At 38.4% G+C, this 12,500-nt stretch overlaps 1 protein-coding gene across 2 annotated transcripts in view; it reads left to right on the forward strand.

The window, feature by feature from the left end:
• LOC144967893 (protein-tyrosine sulfotransferase 1-like) overlaps positions 1-12,500 on the forward strand; it is a 103,025-nt gene that overhangs the window by 50,423 nt on the left and 40,102 nt on the right. For both annotated transcript variants that reach the window (XM_078905641.1, XM_078905640.1), the window contains exon 2: positions 7,460-8,397. In XM_078905641.1, coding sequence (XP_078761767.1) covers positions 7,490-8,397 — 908 coding nt within the window. In that variant the 5' untranslated portion in view covers positions 7,460-7,489. The remainder of the gene's footprint in view (positions 1-7,459; positions 8,398-12,500) is intronic.

A 12,500-nucleotide genomic window follows, 5' to 3' on the forward strand; every position in this document is an offset into this window, starting at 1 on the left:
GAGAGAGAGAGAGAGAGAGAGAGAGAGAGAGAGAATAGGAGTTAGTAGGAAGACAGTGATGGTTATTATGTAAATAGCATTTCATCTCTAGTCTGGTTTATCAGGGTTGCCAATTATACGCCGAAAAATTCACGCGCTTTTTAGTTGTTGATTTTATTGTTTATTTTCTTTGAAAACTCATACATAGTTTCGGGATGATTAAATAAAATGGGAGCATTGTAGAGCATCTCCGCACATCATTATTATGCGACGTTTATGGTATCTATTATGTGTTCACGTTTTGTTATTATGGTTTTTTCTTGTACATTGCTTTCGAACATCCAAATCTAATAACAATATTTTATAATAGAGGTTGTTTTCGTACCCCTCTGCTGTACATAACTATTTCAACAAACAAATCTTATTGATTGTTTGCTAGCCAGAATTTGACTAGAATTTTTATTCTTGTTTGCCTATTTTCCCCCCTTGTGATTTATTTTCCAATTTTTCACATTTTTATTGAATCGCCCTGTGGAAGAAGAATATTATAATACTGAAATTCACCACCCGCACAATCACTCATGAGACCGTGATCATTTCTTTTTGTTTTAAATAAATAATTAAATAAAATCATCCGACAAGACACAAGAATGCAAGGTCGCCTTTTATTTAGAATGTTATACAGTATTATTATTTTTAAAAATCCAAATCGCACTCAGTTTCATGAGCGCTCTTTGCTTTTTTTTTTTTTATTTAATGTCGTCCATAGATTGGCAGCCCTGTAACTCAGCCCTCTTCAGTCCAATTTCTATCTTCCTCCCTGGTTGATGTTAACAAAATAAATACATTTGTGCCTGAGTCATCCCGTCGGGACTACAACCAATGCATTTACACCCCAAAATTGCGAATATTTTATTAATTTTTATATCTCTGCTATTTTTTTTATCTAGCTGTGAAATGATACCAACTCCGGTTCTCTTTGACCGTGAGAGAAAGTCCCCAAGTTCGGACTTTGTAACGAGACATCTAGAGTTATGCCCGTTGCAAAAGACTTTTCACACCAATAATGACTGGCCTATTTATTGGAGATAGATATTAATAAATAATTGAAAAGCACGTTTTAACGATTTTCAACAAATGACTGCTTATTGGATATGTGATAGCACTCCGAGTTAGCGTGCAAAAGGCTTTCCACACCATTAAAGACCGGTCCATGGGAGATAGGATGGTGAAAAGGCAACCAGAATTAAGCCCGTTGCAAAAGGCTTTCCACACCAGTAATGACTTTTGGCCTATTGGAGATAGATGGTTACTAGGCACGCCAGAGTTAAGCCCGTTGCAAAAGGCTTTCCACACCATTAAAGACCGGCCCATGGGAGATAGGATGGTGAAAAGGCAACCAGAATTAAGCCCGTTGCAAAAGGCTTTCCACACCAGTAATGACTTTTGGCCTATTAGAGATAGATGGTTACTAGGCACGCCAGAGTTTTTAAGCCCGTTGCAAAAGGCTTTCCACATCCATAATGACTACTGGCCTACTCAAGACGGTAACAAGACTGTCTACAGTTAACCCCATTGCAAAATGCTTTCCACAACAATTAAGACTGGCCTATTCGAGATACAAAGATACTGCAGAAATATTCTTAAAAGGCTGTATGTGGTATTGTAACAAAAACTTTTAAAAAGCCATTTCGTTGACTGATAAAAAGGTATTCTGAATACGGGAAGGAATGACATAGGACCTATATTATTATTATTATTATTATTATTATTATTATTATTATTATTATTATTATTATTATTATTATTATTATTATTATTATTATTATTATTATTATTATTATTATTATTTAGATATTGTCAAATGATCGTCATATTAAAACACTGCCACTAAAAGTATAACAGATAAGACAATCTGACAGTGCTGTCTGTTATGATAGACGAGGCGAATCGTGCGTTATGAATGCTTGACAAAGTGCAAGGAAATAGCAATCATTGGTAATATTGGAACTTGGAACATAAACATGTCAATGCCAGATTATATTATTTATCTTTTTATCATCCATTTCATGTATTAAACGTTTTCATATTAATTTCTCTTCCCCCCCCTCTCTCTCTATCTCTCTCTCTCTCTCTCTCTCTCTCTCTCTCTCTAAGTTAATTGTGATATTGATTAGAATTTGTTCTCGGGCCATATTCGACTGGAAAGAAACCTTAAGTATTGCCCTGTATGCACCAGGATAAATCGATATTGGTTAACTGACTAGAAAACCAACAACTATTTTAAGACTTGCTATTTAAAACACAGAATAAAGCGTGTTTTTCATATTTATCAAACAAAAATAAATGTGTCCATTCAAAAAGCATGGTGCAGTTGCTAACTTTTTTTTAAAAGTGCATTTTGGAAATGGATCAGTTGAGCAAAGAGCAAAGGGCGTGAATACCCGTGAACAACTCCGACCTGTTTTTTTTGTTAAAATATAAATTATTCCATTGCTCTTACATGTGTGAAAATACAGGACAAACCAACCATTTCCAATAGATGAGGCCTCTTTTTGCTCAGTTTCATAATATATATTCTATTCCCGTAAGTTCTTTTTTTTTAATTTTACATTTGCGACGTTTGGATACTAATATTACTTATTGGAATCGGCAATGTTATACTTGTTAGCAAGCCTTGGACAATATTGCTTATTGGAATCCGAAGGCGAGTGTCATACCACAAGACCACACAGCCGTCCTTCTTTACAGACTTACACACATAAAATACTGAGATCTGGACAGGCCCGCGGACACAACGATTGACGTATTGGCACAGATAGACATACATACGAACAGACAAACAAATAAACAAAGACAGAGAAAAGGAAATAGACACACTCAGAGTGAGGCTGACAGGCAGACAAATACCTATAATACGCTCAGACAGATTCGTTTGGGTGCCAATCTGGGAAATATAATAATTCTCCGTCTTGTATGACCGTAGGCTCGAGTGATAGACAAGCTGTAGTGTATAATTTCACCACAGACAAAAGCTCGAGTAAACGATCATTTTCTTCTTCATAAATTGAAGACTGAATTTCCATTCAATGATAAAACGCTTTTTGTTTACTTTTTCCACCAGAAAAGTTTCAATTCATTTTTTTTTTTTACCATTGATTGTGAGGACACCAAATTTATTTTCAAAAAGTCTTAATCTGAGACTTAAAATAAGTCTCAACGTTTTAGAATGACGTACTTTACTTAACTTTATCCTATTCGCTCCTTGTGGAACATAGGGCCTCTACGAACTTCTGCCATCTACTTCTGGCCTTGGCCATCTTCTTGGTAGACTCCCAGATGAAGCCTGCCATTTTTATTTCTTCTGACAGTGAGCGCCTCCACCTTTCGTGTGTTCCGCTCAAGGGACTGGCAGGTGACATTGCTACCTGGTCTTCTTAGTGTATGACCGACCAATCTCCATTTCCTGCTCCTGATTTGGGTGTTGGTTTTAGATTGTTTAGGTGTATTTTCAGGTTAGGGGTTAGTTTCTCTTTAATATGAAGTATAAATTCTTTGTCCAAAGTAAGATTGAACTTTTTGTCATTATGTGGCGTGCGGAAGTGCAGTTAGTGTTAAAACTGGCATGGAGATTTTCAGTTTTTGTTTGTTTTTTGTTTTTAAGATTATATCTTAACATTTTCGTTTGTTTGTTTGGATAATTTATAAATTGAATCTTTGTATATATTCATTTATATTTTCTCACCTTTGCCATTTAATTTCCCCCCAGTCTGCCTTTAGGAATAACCACTCTCTTATGCATTAAATACCTAACATAATCGTGACATGGTACTTTGGAACAATGTTAATCTTCAGCCATACTAAAAGCACTTATTTCATTAAACGTTACTGCCCATGAACTTTAGGTGAAAATTTGAATTCAGCATTAAAATATATGATCGCAATAATATGCCAGTAGGCTATTATCATGAAAGCAAGATTTGAAGTGAATTGGAAAGTGCCAGAAAACAATAGAGAATAAAAATTTCGCGGCAGCGATGGGGGCTCGAACCCGCGACCTTACTGGTACGACAACTCCGCCTGACTCGTGCTTGCTACCCTTAGACAGGACGCTAGTCTATCGAAAAGCAATTTTGTGAGATTAATCACAAATTGTAATTTTCCCCTAGCCTTAAGGCGAATATCAGATCCTCGTCCGAGAGAAAATGCCCTGCATTTTAATTGTTGTTTGGAGGGCGCTTTTGTTATTTTCCGTGACGGGTTGTAGTCACACCAGGAATAAAATGGGCTATCAGATGAAAAATATAAGTTGTCCTTCGGAGCCTTAAGACCCACGGAGTTGGAGTCTATCCCCGGTCTCTTTAACGTTAAACGGACAATGACAACTGCCTGTTACCCTTTGGTAGGACGCTAGACTATAACAAAGTACTTTTCGCCAGATCTAAATGAACCAACTACCGAATCATTGCTGGGTGGACAGGGGGTCAGAAAAAAATCTCGGCTTCACCCGGGATCGATCTCAGTCCCTTTACGTATTAAATAAGGGAGTGCTCTACCAACTGAGCTATCGGAACCCCCCCACCGATGAAAAAAACAATTTCCTGTTATATTATATTACTTTAAAAGAAAGAAAGTTGAGCTTTTATATAGCGCAATATCCACTAAACGTACTCAAAGCGCTTTACAATGGGTCCCTGACCAACAACACTTATTATAAAGAACGAGGCATGATGATGATGATGATGATGATGATGATGATGATGATGATGATGATGATGATGATGATGATGATGATGATAGCTAACAAGGAACCATTTTTGTTCTATAAAAATATTTGCTATATTCAATGTCGTCTTTAAAAAATCTTGACATAATTCTTAGAGTTGGCTGTTGATCAATTACTTTATTGAGACGAGAAAGAAGTGGGACCAACAATGTCCCTTGAGGCGCTCCTCATCTCGAGGAGTACTTCATTGAACATAAACTCTCTTTACAAGTACTGTGTGCATTCTTTTGAAAGACCTTCTCTGCTATTTGGCGTATGTCGATATTGCTCTTTTGCCTCGGGCCTATTAAAATAGTTGTTATTTTCTTCTTCTTCTTCTTCTTCTTCTTCTTCTTCTTCTTCTTCTTCTTCTTCTTCTTCTTCTTCTTCTTCTTCTTCTTCTTCTTCTTCTTCTTCTTCTTCTTCTTCTTCTTCTTCTTCTTCTTGTTTTAAAAATCATGTTTTGTAAATATTTGATTGCATTCCACTTGTTGGGATACTGCGATTGGGTCTGAACGAGACTTTTAACGATCTCAAACTAAATACACTGAGCGTGTCTTCTTGAATTAATAAACATCCGTTCCCTGCTTGAACCATCTCCCTTTGTCTTATTTGTTATCTTGTACCTTTGATAAAAGTATACTTTTTGACCACCTATCACATTTTCTGTCTTTTCATTAGCGCTGAAATGGCATAAATGTGTCACAGATGCCGTAAAATTCTTAAAAACAAAAGAAAACAATCTTTCTTGGCATGTAATAATTGAAATACACAAGAACGTTTCGCTCTACATCAGTTCTGAAAATTACTTAAAAGTTTATGATATTCTAAAAGATTCATGATTTAGTCTTTGTTTTTGTCTTTGAGAATTGATCCTGCAATTCTACATAACAATATGTTAAACTAATATGTCTGTAATGTCTAGGTTCGTTTCTGTTTCCCTTGATAAATAATGGCAACGTGGGCAAAATGCCATTCTTCTAGAATGTTATCTAGTGATAGAAATTTGTTAAATAAGATGGGGAAGGGGGTGGATTATTCATTTTGGAATTTCAAGAGTAAACGAGGATGAAAATACCCAGACCAATGCTTTTTGTTACACCAAATGTTACTAAATTCCAATAACTTTATTATCCGAAACAGAGTAATCATTTATATAATTCTCATCTTCTTTATTGTCAACGAATGGGATAGTAGCGTGGTCCTCATAATTTACAAAAACAATACTATTGTTGCTCGTGTGCTATTATTATTATTATTATTATTATTATTATTATTATTATTATTATTATTATTATTATTATTATTATTATTATTTTGTGGTTTGGTAATATGGCCATTATAGTACTCTCAGTACTCGAATTCTAGCGCGCTCTGCAATACAGCTCGCTGGAGCTGGGTAACCGAATTTTATCTACATAAAAAGTCGGTACCTCCCTCGGTCATCAGATGTCGACACGTTCGGATTCTAGCACAATTTTTGGTTTCTCCCGAGAGCGTGCTAAAATCCAGTTATTGTACAACGTTCAATTCAAAACAATTTGGGTTATCAGTCCTACAAAAAAAAAATTGAGCTTTTATATAGAGCAATATCCGCTAAACGCTTAAAGCGCTTTACAAGGGGCCCCTGGTCAACAGCAACACTTAACATTTAGGACGGGACATGACGCCTGCTAGGCAATATTACATTTTTTTTCGGACAGAGACAACGCTGTTAACGGCCAGGTACTTATTTTACACATGGGTACGGCGAGAGAATGTGACTAAAGAGCCTTTTCCAAGGACTCAACTATGCGCTGAGCGAGGCTCGAACCCAGGAGCCTCCGATCCGAAAGCGAGTGTCATACCACAAGACTACATTTATAGCCGCACAACAAGCACACGTTCGACTGAACCAACTGCCGGACAGATAATAATATGCTTTTGATGATCCTATTCCCTCTGCTTTTTATTCTGCTTTGACTGGCTCTCCTTTCGGATTTATTTCTTGAACCATCAGTGGCCGCTGTACAATTATTTTTTTTTCGCTTTGTTTTACAGTAAGTAGATTTAAGTCTTGCTTGACTACCCACCGTGATATCAATTTTCTGAGGTCCACCGCCTCAGCCAAATGCTTTCCTGATAAAATGTTTTTGAAAACTTCATGGCAGTAGACAATTATTGTTGTCTGCCGGATGAGAGAGAGAGAGAGAGAGAGAGAGAGAGAGAGGGGGGGGGGGCACGTCACACGTCATAGCAAACGTCCTAATTTCCCCAGGCACGACGAGTACCGGAAGTGACGACACAAGTAATGTCAAGTGTTGTCACAGTTATTACCTCCCTTTGTGTGGGTGGGGGAGAGCGGGTGGAGTGGAGTTGTGTGCCGTGGTCATTAGGGTCCGATTGATTTTTTATCTCCTATTCTTCTCCCCCTGCCCTTTCCCGTATTTTGTATCTTTCTCTTTCCCCCCCCCCCCTTCTCTCTCTCTCTCTCTCTCTCTCTCTCTCTCTCTCTCTCTCTCTCTCTCTCTCTCTCTCTCTCTCTCCATCCTACCACCTTTTTTTTCTTTTTTCCTTTTGTTCAATCATTTAAAACCTGATATCAGATCCTTGTGCCCACAGAAACACGAGTAAAAATGACTTTATTTATAACCGACTGTCTTAAGCACAATTTGAATCAAGTCAGTTTATTATTGGATTTGTAATTTATATATATTTTTTCTTCTCTTCTACCAGACACTCGCTAACGCCAAACTTTATTCTCTCATGAGCGGCTGGCCGAGGAAAGAGGACGACCAGCCACGACTTATATTACAGCCGCTAGCAGTTTGTCCCAAAGAAGAAGAAAATATGGGTTTTGTCAGGATTGTCTCCCGCAACAAATTCTATATCTTCATCCTGGGTTCGGCGTTTATCTACCTCGTCTACTTCACATTTCCCTGCGACAACGGTCCTAAGGATACGATGGTCCCTCGTGATAAGGTCAAATTCATGCACGACGCCCAGAACAGACAGATTCCCTACCACGAAGATATGCCACTCATATTCGTCGGCGGCATGCCCAGAAGTGGTACGACTCTTATGCGCGCCATGCTCGACGCCCATCCGGAAATAAGATGCGGGGAGGAGACGCGGATCATCCCTCGCCTCCTGGGCATGCGCGCTCAGTGGGAGAAATCTCCGGTGGAGAAGAAGCGTCTAAACGAGGCAGGTGTCACGAGCGAGGTTATAGACTCGGCAGTGAAAGCTTTTATACTGGAAGTCATCGCAAAACACGGCCCTGCAGCAACACATCTCTGTGATAAAGATCCATTTACATTAAAATCATCCGTGTACTTAAGTAAAATGTTCAAAAATTCCAAATACATCCTCATGATTCGGGACGGCCGCGCAGTCGTCCACTCCATCATCTCCAGAAAAGTCACCATCACCGGCTTTGACTTGAAAAACTACCGACAGTGCCTGACCAAGTGGAACTCCGCCCTTGAGCAGATGTATGCTCAGTGCCTGCAGGTCGGGTCGAGGCGCTGCTTACCCGTATACTATGAGCAGTTGGCTTTACATCCCAAGGAGTGGATGGTTCGAATCATTGACTTTTTGGACATCCCTTGGAATGACTCAGTGCTTCATCACGAGGAATTCGTTGGCAAGCCTGGAGGGATTGCTTTATCTAGGTAAGGGTATTTATATTAATGAAAAATAAAGCAAACAAAACTTTTATGATTGTGTCAAGAATGATTAAACACGACTTCGTTGATGTTTCAGGTTGGCAACTTTTTGGCAAGTTGAGGAGGGTTCAGTTTAATATATCAATATTTGTGTCAGTGACATAATCAGTCGGAAGGTAAAAATTTTGGATTGAAAAATTATTTTTTTTCATTTCCCCAGAGCATTTTAATCTTTATTTGAAGGAAATCGGGTGATTTTTCATGAAGCTATGGTCAGATGAATGGGAAAGTTATCTAGCAACTTTTCTCAAATTTCATACTTTTTCAACTTGACGAGCTGTAAAATATATTTAGAAAGTGAAATTAAGTTTTGATATTTCCCGAAGATGTACAAAAAGGGTTGATTTAATCTTTTTTTTTGGGATAAAAACTGACCTTCTAACTAAACTTGGCACTATCTCAGTTCAAACTGTTTCACCATCCGACTGATAATGTCATTCACTGTAACATATAAAAAGGTTTCAGACTAGATAATATTATAGTCGTTTTATAATTGCGCGGCAGAATTGTTCTTGTTGCTGCCAGCCTTTGTTCTCTTTAATACTTAATACCGTTATTGGAGAATTGCTTGTTAAAGCTTTCACCTTTTAACCATAGTATTGTTATAATATTATCTCAGACGATCATTCAACCCTTTTTACACGGTTCGATAAAGCAATTACTCTCTTTTCTATACAAGAGAAAATACGTGTGAAAAGCTCCTACATCTCTTCATGATATTATTGACTTCCTTCGCCCGCGTAAGAATATCAAAGGGCAAGGATGTCATAGTTTGTCTACATCGTTCTATTTTCACAATTAATTCATCTCGCTCACGATTTTGATACACCATGAATAGGAAAAAGTACATACTGCACCGCCTTTAAACTTTAAACGGATTAATTACTCAGGGATTATTTATTTTTTATTTTGGGGGGGGGGGGGGGAGGGGGAGGGAGAGGGTGTGCTTTCTTTCCTTTGTTTGAAAGTGGAGGAGGTATGGATTTGTTTAAAAGTTTAATTTTATTTCTATCTTTTTATTGTTTTGCTATACTGTTATATTGTGATGGCTTCCATCCCAAACCGTTCTGTTCGGGAAAATATAACTATTGAAGAGAATTTTTTTTACAACTACCGAAAGCATAACGGTCCATTGGACACAAACAGTCTCGTCACGTGTCTGAATAAAGATTTTTCATGGGATAGTTTTACATGATATATATAGACTTAATGCATTATAGGTTAAAGAGTGATCCTAGCCTAAAATTAGAAAATAAATAAATAGATAAAATAAATAAAATGCCCTTTATTCATCCAATAGGGGAAATTTGTCTCTAGGGTCTATTCCAAGGGAAGACTGAAATAACGCAGGCGTCAGCCGCAATGCAGCACCGCAAATTGAGCTAGGGTGAGGCGACTTACTCAAGGCTACACAACAGCGCAGCGATGAGCGATCGAACTCGGTACCTTTCGAGTACAATGCAAAGACCTTACCGCTGAGCCACGCTGCCCACAAATCGATCAAACTTTACGTTTACGTTTTGTAGCTGAAGCCATCGATTTATCGTTAGTGCAATTTTTCTATATTCCAGCTGCGCAGGCCTAAAACAAAACAGTCTCGAGGGAAAATTGAATAACGTAACATTTTGATGTTTGACAAATAATCAGAGTACATTTTCAATTTGACGGCATCCGTGATAAGAATTACACCCTTACGCGCAGTATCGCAAGATGGCATTCCATGGAGGGATATATAGATAATCCACCAAACAATCGTCTTGTGTCGGCAGGAATTAGAACATGATGTCCAACGTGAGCAAATCGGGGGTTAATCATCTTGTCCAAGAATTTGAAAAAAAAAAACAAATAAAAAAAACAATGAAAATATAAAACAAACAAACGAAAGCGCCTGAAGCGGGGCTCGAACCCGGGACCTTCCGGGTCACCGTAAAGTGCCTTAACCACCCGGTCACCCCGTCGCTCTCTATCTCACATAGGTTGAGGAAAAAGTGTCCAAATTGCTTTTTCTAAGGCAAGGTGCCTCATCGCCGGCTCGAATCATTTCACTTAATTCAGGTCATGTTGTCTGTGAATCCAAGACCCAACCGCTACATCAAAGCTACACGTATAATGAACATATCTATTTCTGCCCGTATTCTATGCACAGGGGTGCAGCATGTTAACGCTGTATTGTATTCGCTTGATACCCTGGAGGTAACTTGACGGCATAGGGTTTGACCGGAGCTTTCGTAAACTCTTAGCCTGACATTGACCAAAAAATTACCTTACAAGACAAGTCTATTGCCACAAATTATGAAAATTAATTGGGACTTGTATTAAATATTTAAACCAATGGGATCACGTGTTTCTTTGAGCACGACTCACGACAACTCACTAGGCGGTGCACTAATCTATAAAGCGTCAAAAAGATAAGTCCTAGTGTTAGGCAATAAGTTTACGAAATCAACGGTTCGACCGTGGCCTTCATCAACTTATTGCCTGCCATTAGGACTTGTGTTGTGACGATTTCATTGGTTGAACTATTGAATACACGCTCACACGATTGGTTTTCTCTTGGTGGTCTGGCCTTATATTTTCGCCTAATTCTTCCGATGTGGGCAAGAACCTGAAACGGCAGAACATCTAGTTGAACGGTGTTTTGTGACGATGCTACCGGGCGGGTTTGCGACGGTGCACGAGTGCGGACCGGACTTTGCTGATTGGGTCGATCGTCATAACATAGTAGTGTGAGAACCATTAGAGGCTGCTGCCTAATTCTTTGTCAGTGCCAGCTATGAGTTTACGAAAGCTACGGTTCGACTCCTGCCCTCAGCGCTTGAGCAACTGACATTGCGGATGACGCCAAAGTTATTTCAGCCATCAGGTAATAATAGACCCTGAAGACAATTTTTTCCCATGTGGAGATGAATAAAGGAATTTTTTTCCCCCCCTGTTTCTCGCCCCCTCCCCCGGCCCGCCCCTTTCTTTCTTTCTTTCTCGTGTTCTTTCCATTATTTAGTCGTGACGTCAATTCCCTCGTAATGACGCATAGTAACTTAGTAACTGGTTCTAAACTATCGGAACAATGGCGGACGCCCTTTTGAAATACTTCACCGACGAGCGTAAAAGCGTATCAAGTGGAGAAAAACATGAATCTAATCATGTTTTGACTTTTATTCATTCTGATCACATGACATGTGACATTTTTTAAAGCCAGTATGAAGAATAAAAAGTACCAATTTTCTTTGGCGGACGTGACATCAGACAATTGAATCCAATTTCGCTACAAGATCACCCTCCCTGTCGCCGGTACACATCACATTATCAGTCTGACAATGTGACATAGTGGTTGTTGTTATCTTGTGACAGCTTGTAAAAGGATAGAATATTTGAAGCGTGATCAAAGCTTTGATGTCAAGTAGTTCGTTGTCTCGCTTTTCAATTTTACTTTACAAGGAATATAATAATATAATCGATAAAAAAGCTATTAAAGCATCAGTGCTGAGATCTTCATTTAAAAAAATAAATAAAAATAAAACTATAAAAAATGTCTCGGACGGCCCTCATGTGCTATTACGATGAGGGGACCGATTCTGTTCTTCTGCTTTGTGTACACGTCAGACTAAAAATGATACGACGGACAAGGTCGGTCGCTCTTTCCGTCTGTAAAATATTATTGTCGAAATTGTCATGCGCAGGGCCAATAATAATAATATATCATCCGTCTCATACGGATTACTGGGTCTACGTCGCTGGTGTTTACCTTAGTTACCTCTTTATTCTCTATACAATCACTCGGAGGGCTCTGCACCTTTTGTTTTAGATAAAAAATAGTTATCTCAGTTGTGAGATCTGATTTAAAACGTGTGTAATTCCACTCGATTAATTTTTCTTAACTGTTGAATCAGTTTAAAACAGCCCCATTTAAGAATGGACTAGAATTGTCAGGGTTTTTTTTTTTTAATCAATTATTTTTGTTTTCTTGCTAGTTATTTCCCGTCATTACCTGTATAACACAATTTTTATAACAGTGGGAAAGAGCAATAATGCACTTTATATACGTACATCAT

This window comes from Berghia stephanieae, chromosome 3 (assembly GCF_034508935.2).
Source record: "Berghia stephanieae isolate SIO BIC M18660-M18661 chromosome 3, UCSD_Bste_1.3, whole genome shotgun sequence".
Lineage (NCBI taxonomy): Eukaryota > Metazoa > Mollusca > Gastropoda > Nudibranchia > Aeolidiidae > Berghia > Berghia stephanieae.